The 13673-nt window shown below is 40.0% G+C and overlaps 1 protein-coding gene across 20 annotated transcripts in view; it reads right to left on the bottom strand.

Annotated features, from left to right (window-relative positions):
• The window catches only part of Bclaf1 (BCL2-associated transcription factor 1), a 29015-nt gene extending 17035 nt beyond the window's left edge, over positions 1-11980 (bottom strand). For 4 of the 20 annotated variants that reach the window (XR_015685018.1, XR_015685020.1, XM_087655360.1 and 1 more), the window contains exons 1-4: positions 11852-11980; positions 5989-6092; positions 2397-2510; positions 658-1569 (exon numbers count right to left, since the gene is read on the bottom strand). Coding sequence is in view for 13 of the 20 variants with exons in the window: in XM_087655360.1 (XP_087511486.1) it covers positions 658-1569; positions 2397-2500 (1016 nt within the window). In the remaining 7 variants the exon portion in view is untranslated. 20 annotated transcript variants of the gene reach the window in all.
• Positions 11981-13673: the final 1693 nt, after the last annotated feature.

The raw sequence follows: 13673 nt of genomic DNA, 5'->3' as shown, positions 1-13673 counted from the left end.
GTATGAGGTATTTAATACTCTGCCTTAATCACAAAATATAAATCATATAAAATCTGCTCTAGAAGATAAGGACTTCTGGTACTAATAGAAACTAATCATCAGTTCAGTGGAAAATATTCCAGGTTTCACAGTAGGGGAAAAAATCATAAACAGCATACCTGTCCCACTTACTAACAACCTAATTCTCATTAGTTTGCTAGCATTTCTTTCTGTAATGCTTGAAACTAGAATTTAAACCAAGTATTTAGAATGTCATTAGATTCACTGAGAAATAAAGGGTTTTTTCTCAGTCAGGAAGAATTCACAAAGTACTGACAGCTGGACTGTATTACCACACAATATGTCACATGACTATACTGTTTATATAAGGTCACATTCTAAAGCAAAAAGGGAAAAGTAACACAAAACTGTTTATGTGTTTAATATATAATATTGGTTATCTTAGGCCTTTAGTTTTTCCTTGTTTGTAACTGCTAGTTGTGAACTGTTTGAAATGGCTAATAAAAACAAAAACAGAACTATCAAAACTCTTACATAATTAAAACAACTTACAATTTACAATTATCAAGCAGGAACAAGTAAAAACATGTAAATACATAGCACAATGTTATTTTAAAATAAATACTATAATATAAATGCACTACTTAGGATTCTTACCTTTTCAAAAACTTTCCTGTCTTTGCTGTTTCCTGATCTCCTCCTCCGTCAGGATAAAAAGAGGACCGCCCCCTAGAGTCCTCTCTTGGAGCATTCTGTGGTGTGATTGTCTTTGCAGGGCTTCTTCGTGATGGGATGTGATGAATCGGACTATTCTGAGAAGGACTATATCGACTAGACCCATTCCCAACAGAACCGGATCCAGACCTCTCAGGACTGTGCTGAATGGAATGTGAGTGCTGAGAGGGGGTATTTTTGGCAGAGTGGACTGTACTAAGCATGGGGGCATCTGAGCATGATGAACTCTGACTGGGTGGGGTAGCAATAGGTGAAGGACTATGAGGTGACCTTGGACTATTATCATAAGCTGAAAGGCCAGGCCAAATATCACCAGATGTAGCAGATTTATTAAACTCATCAATAGATTCAGATGGATCATGTTCAAAAGTATCCTTTGGTTCCTCCTGTGATTTGCTTTTCAAAGGACTCTCTTCTTGGGCTTCCCCTTCAGCTTTTTTGGTCTGTTTTTCCTGAGACCCTCGTCTTTTAGAGACAGGAGATTTGCTATAAGGGGATGAAGAACGAGATGATGATGATCTTGGAGACCTAGAGGATCTGTATGACCGGCGAGATCTGCTTCGGGATCTTTGAGAAGACACAGATCTTCTTTTCGGGCTCCTGGACCGTGACCGACCTCGCCTAGGACTCCTAGAGTGCCTTCTATTCCAAACAGGTCTATAGCCACCTCGGTGATATCTACCTCCTCCTCCTTGATAATACCCTCTACCCCTTCCTCTGTACCCATAAGGTCGTCTCATTCCTCTATTATTCCTGTAATCCCGACGATAATCTCTAGAATAAATACGATCTCTACTACGAGACCTTGAATATGTTCTGGAACGAGACCTAGAACTAAAAATGAAATAAGTATCAATTTTTTAAAAATGAAGTACGTCATTTTAACATTTTAGATATATCTGGCTGAATAAAACATATATACAGGGTAAAATTATATATACTTAAAAACATTTGTTTGAAAAAGTTTACAGTTTCTGGTATATTTAAAGCTTTTGTCCAAGACGAGCAATGGATAAGAGAAGCCATGGGAAAGTAGGCACAGGAAATGGGGGAGGCTATCAATATATCCAACACAAGACTGTATTCCATCTAGGCTGGCACTAAAACTCATAATAAGAGAAATTTAAATGGCACCATGTACTGCTAATAAGGTAAAGGGGTTACATGGAATTGCACAGAGCAAAATGACAGATATTAGGCAAGGCTGATTATATAAAATACAGAAAAATTACAAATTTTAATCCTTAATAGGCTCCTATCCTCGTGCTATAGATATTATTTGAAGGAAAAAAATCATTTTTTTAAACAAAAAGGGGAGGGGATTATCCTTGAAAGAACCAGACTCAGTAAAAACCGGAAAACAATATGATTCGGTACCAAAAAAATTCTTAAAATATCCAGTTTATCACTGAAGATGGAGAAAACAAAGAAATTCATCATGTTTTAACACAGTACAGTCAATCTCAGACCGTGAGTCAGTTGATAACTTAAGACAATTCTCAATTTCAATTCTAAATGAAGACAACAAATCCAAATCACGGAGCTTCACTGAGAATGGTAGACTGATGGAGAGAACAATACGCTCGCTATACACTCTGTTCACAGCAGACACTAATGATAACTATGGCACTACTAAAAGCACCAGAAACACATTAATTCACCTGTATCTCTTCTTTCTAGAATGTGATCTTGATCTTGATCTAGAACTAGACTGTGATCTAGACTTGGATCTTGAAGAATGTGATCTAGAATTGGAGCGGCCCATTTCTTTTCTCCTAATCAAATGAAAGCAAAATCGGTTAAATTAATACAAAAAGCTATTTTGATATTTACTTATTTCCAGATACAAACAACTGAATTTTTACAAGTCATTTCTTTCAAAAGAATATTTACTTATAAAACAGACCTATTATCACTAAAAACCACTTTCACTTACAGATATTAAATACTCAAGATAAAACATTTCTATGGACTTAATACTTATGTTAACACCAAAGGCACCAATCAACTACAGAAGTCAGAAAGACCAATGATAGACAAGTTATGTTAAATGTCTTTCTTTGCCCAATATAAAAGCCTACTTACCTCAACTGTAAAAAGATAAAATTATATGAGTACTACAGAAACCCGAAGAAAAGAACACTAAAAAGTGGCACAATACAGACTAGAGAGATGGTTTAGCGGTTCAAGAGTACTGTTTAAGATGGGGTCCCACACTAAGAAGAAAGTGCACAGGGTCCCACCCTTAGCCAAGGAGCTATCTACAAGTGATACCACCTAGCAAAGCAAAAGTCAATTTTCTCCAATGGAGTCGCAATAGGTGTGTTAGGCACACTCCATTCAGTGCATGTCCCATACAAGAGTACTTAGTCAACACAGTATGAACACAGTGGTATTTCTGTAGAATACAGTGTAGACTTTTTGTCACATTTTGTATTGTTTGACTACTTTTTTTGTCTTAATAGTCTTTTGCTTATTTATTTTGATTTGTGTTTTTGTGGGAGTGTTTTGTGTTTCTTTTTTTTTTTTTTCTTTTTTTTCGGAGCTGGGGACCGAACCCAGGGCCTTGCGCTTCCTAGGTAAGCGCTCTACCACTGAGCTAAATCCCCAGCCCCGTGTTTTGTGTTTCTTGTTTGGTTTTGTTTGCTTTAAAAAGCAAGAAAATATGTAAGTTAGAAAAGTGGAAAGGAACTGAAAGAAATTAAGAAAAGCATAATATGCTGTATAAAAATTACAAAATATACTGTAAGAAAATTTTCAATTAAAAAAAAGAGCAAAAGGCACTAGTTGTTCTTCTAGTGGGCTGGGGTTCATTTCCAACACCCACAATTTAGAAGTCCTGTAACAGGATCCAACAAACATGCACCAAACACCTACACACGTACCATTAAAAAAAAAAAAAAAAAAACTGGCACAATACTTAAAAATAAATTTAAAAAGAAACCTCACCAAGCTGTCATCACAGTGCTTTATAGACTTAAGGCACTAAACTGTTTCTCATGTACAAAATTCTCGATGTGCACTATATAGTCTCCTATAGAATAAAAGTGACTAAAAGCCCCTTAGCAGCAGGAACTTGCAGGGCAATGCCAAGTTCACCCTGTATCTTGTTGGTAAAAAAGAGCAAGAAAAGATAAAGGGATTAAAGAGATCAGAAGAAATATCAGAATTACAAGAAAATTCTAACTTAACTTTTCTAAATGCTGATATAATTAGACCTCACTACATGCTGATAGTAATAACAGTACTGATTTATAAAATGTGCTTCTCCTGAAAAAAATCTAAATATGGTAAATCACTGCATGTACATACCAAATGTCACTTTTAATTTTTCAGAGATCCAGAAGAAAAATAATAGGGGGCAGGGGGAAGGCACAAAATAAAAAAATCTTTTATTTCACCATGTAAGTTACCATTAACAATAGGTAGCAAGAACAATAACCAACACATGTACAAATTTATGTACAACCAACCTCTGATTGTTCCAAAACTTAAATACTATAGCTTAGTGCTAACCAAAGCCTTATTGATAACAAAACTGGCACATTATAGCTATGTTGTATGCTGAAAAAAAATACAGTACAAAAATTATTAATGAAAACTGCTCACATGGAGATTTCAGCATTAACTGTTAAGTGGCTACTCACTACATATGCGCTTATAATAACAGAAAGTAATTGTGAATTATAGTATGTACCAAAGTTAGTGAAGCCACTATTTAATGCATCATCTCTGTATGCTTTTATTTTTCTATAGCAAATGAACCAGTGTGCTACATTCATAAATTTTAACTAGAATTATTATTTCTTATAGTCTACAAATTTTTTCAAACTGCTAAAATTTTTTTAAGTCATCCACATAGCTATCCCAGATGGTGACCAGCACTCTTACTCAGAAGTTTCTCAGGTTCAAAACCTATACAGGCTAACATGAGCTCAAGAGCAGCCTGGGCCACTTAAAACCTAGTATGTAGAAGAGAGAGAAGGAGACAGAGGTTAGTGACACAGCAGCTCTGCAGTAGGACACTTGCTCAGCAAGCATTAGGTCGGAGGCTCATTGCTAACAGGAAACAAGAACTAAGCACCGAATTGCTTAGCATGTATAGGGAAAACTGAAAATTCAGTTCATTTATTGAAATTTTTATTTTATGTAATGGATGATCTGCCTGCATATATGGCCATGCATGCCTGGACAAGGAGTTGTGAGCTGTGGTGTGGATGCTGGAACTCCACCCCATGTCCTCTGTCTGCAAGAGCAGTAATTACTTTTAACTGCTGAGCCATTTCTCCAGCCCAATTTATTTTTTAATGTTATATGTGTGTTTAGTGGCAGTCTACATGTGAAAGAAAAAAAATCAGACTTTATAAAGCTCTCCAGTTGGCTCTCCTCTTCCCGCTCAGGAAAGTGAATGAGGTTCTAAGACTTGCACAGCAAGTGTTTTAATGCTGAACCATTTGGCCAGCCTCAGTTCGATGTTAGTCAAGTGCCAACTGTGTAACTTTCCAAATTTCTAACCTATTAAAATAAATAATCATGTCTCTAAGGCTCAATTTATTAATTTTGTAAAGGCCTGTGTTTCTCACATATTTAAATTTTAATCTCATTAAATAATTTTGAAGATATTTATTTAGAGTTTGAGGTTATTATAAAGTAGTACTAGGAAGATAAAAAGTTAAGCCAAGAGTGAAGGCACGGGCCTTTAACCCAATACTTGGAACACAGAAGCAGGTGGATCCCTGTGAGTTCAAGACTAGCCTGGTCTACATTGTAAGCTCTAGAACACAGTAAGTTAAGTAAGTGATTGACCTGGGCACAATGAAGAGGAGAGTGATCCCAGTACCAGGTATCCATTAGGGCTACACAGCAAGACCTTGTCTCAAAGGATGGCAGCTGTGGTTGTTTTGTTTCTAAATGGCCTGAATCTTATTTATACAAGTGGGGAAAAAAGGTAATATACAATGGAGAAATGAAAAAAAATTTTTTCTTAAAACTCAAAATCTGAGTTTACAGAAGATAACTAACACACTCCCCACCAAAAGAAAAAGAAAAAGGAGAAATGTTCCAGGCAACTTTATTAGCACTAGAGGTTGAAACCTAGGGCCTCCTGCATATTAGGCAAGCACCCTACTTCTTGGGCTACACCTTCAAGGTCAGTTTACAACAACACTCTTACTTACTTCATCTGATTTAGGTTGAAGTCAATCTTCTCAATTTAGTCAAAAGTAAAACCTAGAGAACATAAATGGCTTTTACCTTGGGCTTTATACAGGATCCAGAAGTCAGTGATGTCTTTAAGATACTGCCAAGATTCTTCTTGTAGAGAATGTTATAGGAAATTAAACTCTAAATTCAAATTCCTAGCAAAAATTAAATAAAAAGAGTTTTGAGTTTATGGTAAACCAGTATGCACTGGTTATAATACAAATATTGGGTGTACCAATAAATTATGTGGCCCAAACTGACTTCTTCCACTTTGACCTCTCCAGTACTGAAATTATAAGCATGTACCTTGCCTGCCTTGGGAAATCATAAACGTTTGATCCTAACAATTTAACAAGGTGAGCACAGTGGCAAACAATCCTAGCCAAACAGGAGGTTGGTGGTTTTGAGTTTAGCCTAAGCAATGATGTAGCGGCAGCCTATGTGATAAAAGAGGCCAGAAATACAGCTCACCGGGTAGTCTATTCTCCCCAGGAATGCTCAATTCCCAGAACCCAATGGTCAATCACGTCCCCTGGCTCTATCTCCAGCTCTAAGGTCTCTGACACCCTCTTCTGACCTCCAAAAGCAACAAGCAGGACCTGTACAGACCTACATGCAGACAAACATAAAATAAAATAATTAAGCCAATGATAACACCTATAATCCACTAATTGGGTCAAGAAAGCAGACAATCAGTTTTAAGTTCATCCTCAGTTATACAGTGAGTTCGGAATTCCTAGGCTACAAGAGATTCCATGCAAATGTCAACATAGAAAAAACAAAACAAAAACATTCTAGTCCAACACAGCAGAGTACCATGTAACTGATACCTGCAGTCACCTGACCTTTACAGAACAAATGTCATTCTAACCTGTAGTCAATATTCATAATGCTATATTTTGTAACATTTACAACAGCTTAATATTCTGCTCATTTTTTACAACGTCCTTTTATCTAAAACCAATTTTTAAGAATTCCTTCAACTGCAACCACAGTAACAAAAAGTCTTACAAAGGTATCTGGTTAACCATCTAAGAAACAGGCAGCAATGACACAAGTCTATAGGGAATTAATACTCCTAAGTTAACTGGCCATTACTATTAAATAAATTAATGTTATGCAGCTATCAACATTGAAAAGGTTACAAAGTTGCAAATAATATAGATTATCAGTTATATGCAAAGATCAAAAACCATAAGAACAGAAATTAGACTTAAAAATATATAGCTGACATTAAGAGGCTAGCACTCAAAGTATTCATAAACTAAAAATACCCAAATCTATGTAATGATCAAATTTTAAAATGCTATTTTGGAAATACAAAGAAGAAATAGTTCAAACTAAATATGTCAATATTCCTTAAATAGTTACTGCCCTTCATCTGGGAATTTATAGAGTTATGAAACCAAAACCTCAAGTGGGCTTTGGTGCAAAAATAAGGAACATGGAAGTAAGTGGAAACCCCAAACTCTAACAGCATCTGGGAGATGGACTTGTTGGGGGCAAACAGAAAGATGTTTGTGATTTCTGGGGCACACAGTCACAGACTATAAAGTGTGATCCAGAATTGACTGAATTCTCCAGACAAATGTCAGTGCTTTGTGCACTACACTCACATGTGCCTGACATGGCTAGAACTCAAATATTAAAGTATAAAATGCCAAACTTTCCCTTTATTTCAACCTACTAGAAAACTCTAATTAAAGCCAGGCAGTGGTGGCTCACACTTTTAATCCCAGCACATGGAAGGCATTGGCAGGAGGATCTCTGGGTTAAAGGCCAGCCTGGTCTAGAGAGTGAGTTCCAGGACAGCAGGGGTACACAGAGAAACCCAGTCTAGAAAAATCAAAACAAACAAAAGACTCCAGCTGTAAAGAGAGAATCTTTATCTGATTCATCACAGTACGAACTCAGAACAAAATAAGCCATGTTTTGTCTTTAAAATTAAAATCCAGGCTGGGCTGGGTGGTGTTGGTGCACGCCTTTTTTTTTAATCCCACCACTTGGGAGGCAGAGGCAGGCAGATCTCTGAGTTGGAAGCCAGCCAGGTGTACAGAGTGAGTCCAGGACAACCAGAGCTACATAGAGAAACCCTGTCTCAAAAAGCCAAATAAATGAACGAGAATGAATCCAGAAACATCTTAGAAACTTTGTTTTTGGAGTAATGTGTAAGAGTAGCTAGAAAACAAGTGATTAAAGAAAATGTCTTTCAAGCTTGGTGACACAGGCATTTGGGAGGCAGGAGAAAGGACCAGCCTGGAGTACCTCAAAAAATTAAAAAGAAAAAAAAATTTAAAGACATTGCATCACATCTATAAATCCAGTCTCTTGTCCCAGGACTCAGAAGGCAAAAACTAGAGCATTTCAACAAGTTCAAGGCCACCTCAGTCTATATATAGTGGGTTCTAAGTTAGTTAGGGCTAATCAATTAGACCTGTCTCAAAACAACAAAATTAAAAACAAACACCCCTCTAACATGAAGTTGTTCAAAGTAGATTTCTAACATAATTAAGCCAAGTCTTTATTCAGCAATATTAGGACCGAAATTTAAAGCAAATTACTACCATCACATCTTTTAAAATAGAAAAGTAGACTGCCCTAATACTCAATTAAATTAGGTTCAAATCCAGGCTCAATCATTAAATGACAACTCAACATTAGGTATGTTAATCTCTTTCAGTCTTTAATTTCTAAAGGTCTAAAATAAGTATTTACAAGTTTATGGTAGATAATAAATAGAAAAGGCTAAGCTGGAACATAGTAAGTGCTCTGACATTAGTTATAATTTGTTTAGCCTTGTTTGTTACAGGTTTTCTAAAGGCTATCTATAAATTTGTTTCAAAAACTTGTCTATTTAAGCTTACGCCTACGATTTCACTACAACATTAACAAGTTTTCTATAAAAATCATTCCAGTAGGGATTGGGGATTTAGCTCAGTGGTAGAGCGCTTGCCTAGCAAAAGCAAGGCCCTGGGTTCGGTCCCCAGCTCCGAACAAAAGAAAAAGAAAAAAAAAATCATTCCAGTAATGTTGAATAAAATGTTCCACAAGTTTGATTTAAAATGTATTGCAGGAGGAACAAAAAACAAAATACAAAATTCTGAAAATAAATGAGCAGAATATGGGAATCAACTTAATTATCTTAGCTGCCTGTTTATTTGGTTTTTTTGAAACAGGGATTCTCTATTTAGTACCCCTGGCTATCCTGGAACTCACTCTGTGGACAGACAGGCTGGCTTCAAACTCACAGAGACCCTCCTGGCTGCCTCTGAGTGCTGGGATTAGAAGTTCAGCCAATATACCTGGCTACTTTACTTTTGTACCAAAAACCTTCCTTAGTTAAAAGCAAAATAGATTAGTGACACATTTAGTTTGCTCCATCTACTTATCACCCTGCTTTTCTCTTCTTTCTTTCTTCTTTTTAAAACTGAACTAAGAACCACAGCACATTCTAAACCAAGCTGTGCCACTCTCTGGCTTACGCAGCCTTAAGTTTTTCACCTTTTAGGGCTCCCCCTACAAAAATAGAGAAATGATAAATTAAGCAAAATTGGTGTTAGAAAGCCCTAAAATGAGCTGGAGAGATGGCTCTGCAGTTAAGGACACTAGCTGCTCTTCCAGAGAACCTGAACTCAACTCCCAGCAACCACAGGGTGGCTCACAACCATCTGTTATGGGATCCCATGCCCTCTTTTGGTGTGTCTGAAGACAGCACTGGTGTACTCACATAAATAAAATAAATCTTTTTAAAAAAAAAATCCCTAAAACATTAAACAAGTTCAGGTTAGTACTATTACTTATGAAGTTCATGGTCTGACTGAATTTCAATCTTAAGTCAAAAATATTAAATCCCTATAACCGAAATACTCAGTTACTTTTAATATTAAGACGCTAGATACCAATAATGCTTCAACCACAATCACTTAAAATTACTACCCAGAGATACACTGATCTTCTAGAATCTCTTATTAACCATTACAATTACTACCCAGAGATAGATACACTGTCTTCTAGATTTTCTCATTAAGCAATCATGAAAACTACACAGCAGATTTCAGATGGTGGATAGTGCTCCATCAATGATTTCAAACACAGTTCCTGAGAATTACCAAAGATGTATAAACAACTGGAAAACAATGCTTTCTCCACTTCTTTTACATCAAAGATAATCTTATGCAGCTTAGTTTGCTCCCCACATTGAGTTTTTAAACAAATTCAACTAGATACTAACTAGCCTAGTCACTGAGCAGTGCTTTTTCCAGATCGGCTTTCAAGTCCTAAAACTAACTTGTCTTCTAGGACAAAAGTCTACACCAGAGCAGAGCTCGGCTGCCAGCTTTCCACCAAGCACAGAGCCCCAGGTTTGATTCTCAGCACCACATAAACTGGGGTGGTGGCTGGAGCCTGTTACTTCAACCCTGGAAACCTGTTCTTTACCAAGACCTGCTTTAGAGAGGCACTTCCCATCATACTACCCTGAATTTGGTTAGAATCACACTCAAAAATGCAGATAAACTGGTAAATCTTTAAAAGTCCTTTATTGCCTAACTACCAACTATTCCAGTTAGGGCTAATCTAGAATGCAAGCTCACAGTGAGGACAAGACATTTTGTTCTACGTTTCCCTTTTAATATAAGAAAAATATATATGTGCTGTAGCAACAGGATATCTGTGAAGTGACTAACAGTTTTCATCAGTTTTAGGTATATTCACTTTCAGTTTCTGTCTTTTTTCCTTTTCAATTCTAGTTGAGAAATTAAAAAAAAAAAAACGTAGAAAAGTACTGCTCCTCGACTTTGACTATTAAACCTAAAAACTGTTAGGCATGAATTTGCACATCCATAACCCAAACACGTAACTACATGGAGAACCCGAAGCCACTAGGTCCCAAGAAGCTCGTCTGGGATACAGAAGTCCAATATTCTGGTCACTCCCCAGACCAAGAAAACAAATCCTTAAAACGCAGAGGGGTCCGAAGTAGTGACGAAAAACTATTATCCCACTACTCGAGGCCAGCGCTGGGTGACAGAACTATAACCTCAACTTCTCTTCCGACCCCACCAGTCACCGCTGCCAATATCCTGAATTTCTAAGGAGTGCCAACTCTTACTAAAAATGGTATGTCAGCGCTCGGATGACTGAGAAAGGGCCCTTCTCAGACGCACCCGTTAAGACCCGAATCCCGCTAGAAACAGTAACTACGCACCGACTGATCGTCTAGGACAGAGTGAGCTGATAGGGAGGCAAAACGAAAAACTTTGGCGCCAACACCCAGGTGCTGGCAGGTCGGCTATAAGCAACAGATCAAAAGCCTCCATCTGATTAAACCGGGCCTAAACCGACAGAGGCGAGGAAGGCAGCATAACTCCCACGCACTACGTGGTTGATCCTCTCGCCTAACACTGCCGCAGGTCCAAGCCCCAAAGGTTAGGCCAGGAAGGAAGACACCTCCCCCAAGGCCAACGACAAGCCGGCTCCGATGCCAACACACGCGGCGGCGTTGCCATGGGCAGGGAAAGAAAGGAAAAAAGCACGCGTGCGCAGAGCCCAACAGCGGGCGCGCGCCGGAGTCCCGTCTGAAGCGGTGGGGGGAAGGGTTGGAGAGAGGTTCGCGCATGCACAAGCGCACGCGAAGGCCTCACGGTCTCCGGAACCCGAGCCAGATTCGCAGCCAGGCCCGCTCTTCGCGCCAGCTCCCCATCCCCCACCCCTGCGGCCCGCGGCGCCTTCCAAACCCGAGGAGGTGACGATGAAAACGCACAAGTAACGGCTCCGAGGTGGGGGGGTGGGGGGGGGGAGTCTCCTTTCTCGCCGCCGACCCGTCACCACGCACGAGAGTTCTCAACACCCAACGGTCCTGTCTCCTCGACTTTTTTTTTTCTTTTGAGTGACTGGAATGCAGCGCAAGGCCTACCTGACACGCCGAAGCACGATTCTCAGGATTTACCTCCGCTGTAACTACACAGCGGCCATTTCCCGACTCCAGAAGGAGAGGAAGACCATAGAGGTGGCCTCGTCGCGCTAGCTCGGCTCCGTCACTTCCGACTTGGGGCGTGGCCTTCAGTGCCGCTAAATATCTAGGCAGGCCCCTCCCACCCTCCCGCCCAGGCGCGGCTCTAGAACCGCTGTTGAGCTGTAGCCCAAGGCTTTCTGGGAAGTCGCGTGGCTGGTCTCGCGAGAAGATGTAGCCGGCAGGGGTAGGGGCCAGGGCCCGGCCGGGAGCCGAAGGGCCTCGAAGGGCCGCTCTTAGGTGCTGACTTCTCGGCCTTGTCCTAAAGAGACTTCTTGTCCCAAGGAATTTAAAGTGTCGCCCTTCTTGTGAACTGCACTTAACGAGCCGGGGTCATTCAGAGACGGCGGCCCAGAGCACGTCAGGAGCACTCACTGAGGAAACCGGCCGGAAAACCAACGACGCAACTGCGTCCGCCCGGAAGCGCCGCGTTCCTCCGACGCCTTGCCCGACTGTTAAAGGGCTAAACGCCCTGTACCGATTCGGCCGAGTCCCGAGTCGCTTCCTGTTAACTCGGCCTCCTGGCCGGTCCTGAGACTTGTCGTCTGGGCGATTGCGTCATGGGATAGCTCCTAGCTTCCCGGACGCTGAAGCCTGGCCCCTGAGGCTTTCTCAAGGTTGGCACCTATCCGGAAACCTCACACCCTAACTGGACCTACCAGAATCATAAATAAGCAAGCCAGGATTGATTTGAAGCAAATTGCAGACCTTCAAGCTGTTTTTATCAAAGCGGGACTACTTAGTAAAACCGTTATTACGGTTTGATGTTATGGGACAACGTTAAATTCCTTGAGGGGCTTCAGAGTTGCCATTTGCAGCCTGTCAGTTAAGTTCAGCATTAGAGTTTGATTCTGATCTTTAACCCTGTTCAGGGCGGTCTGCCCTCACAATCCAGATCAGCACACAGCGGAAGTATCTGACTTTCCAATGAATTGTAGTTTTTTATTGTATTTTAATTGGGCTATCTGCTCTGCACCCAGCCCCACTCTAAAGGTAAAAGCTACGATCTGTGGAGTACACTGGACCCTGGTAGGTCCAAAGCATTAGGTGGGAGCTCAGAAAATATTTGTCAAGTAGGTGAACTGTATTTAAATGAAACAAAAAGGCATCGCAACTCTACATTAATGAGACAGCAGGTGCCAATACCTCTTAATCTATTCAAGACACCAAAATTAATCATTTTGCAGCTACTAAGTCATGTGCAATTTTAGTAAGTGTTGAAAAGTGACCTTTTCACCTAAGGCATGAATCCCCTGGGCTGGGGATTGAACCCCAGACCTGCCTGGTATATGCTACATAATTGCTCAACCACAGAAGTACGCCTTCCAATCCCAACTATGACCTCAAATAAATCAATGGGCTACCAAAGAAGGAAGACATTGGAACAAGCAACTAAGTAAATGGATGTCTAACAGACAAGTTGGGGCTCCGAAGGAACTCATTCGGTAAAGGAACTTGGTGCTAAGCCTGATGCGACCTGAGTTCAGTCCCTATATGAAGAGAAGTTCATTATGTTACAGAAGTGTAACAGGGCCCAAGACTGCTGATGTCATGATAGAAGTACCATTCAGGATGTGGAACTCAGCACATAGGCAGTACTGTCTGCCAAATGAGACCAAGAACTAATTCATCAAGCCCTACAGCTCTGGGAAAGTGTATGTGTGCTAGCTAAGCTGGGAAAGGCCGAGGACTACATACTGGGATCTGAAACTCCCAACCAGCTTGT

Source organism: Rattus norvegicus, chromosome 1, assembly GCF_021556685.1.
Source record: "Rattus norvegicus strain SHRSP/BbbUtx chromosome 1, alternate assembly SHRSP_T2T, whole genome shotgun sequence".
Lineage (NCBI taxonomy): Eukaryota > Metazoa > Chordata > Mammalia > Rodentia > Muridae > Rattus > Rattus norvegicus.
Note: the sequence above shows the minus strand (reverse complement) of the source record. Positions and strands in the feature narration are given on the sequence as shown.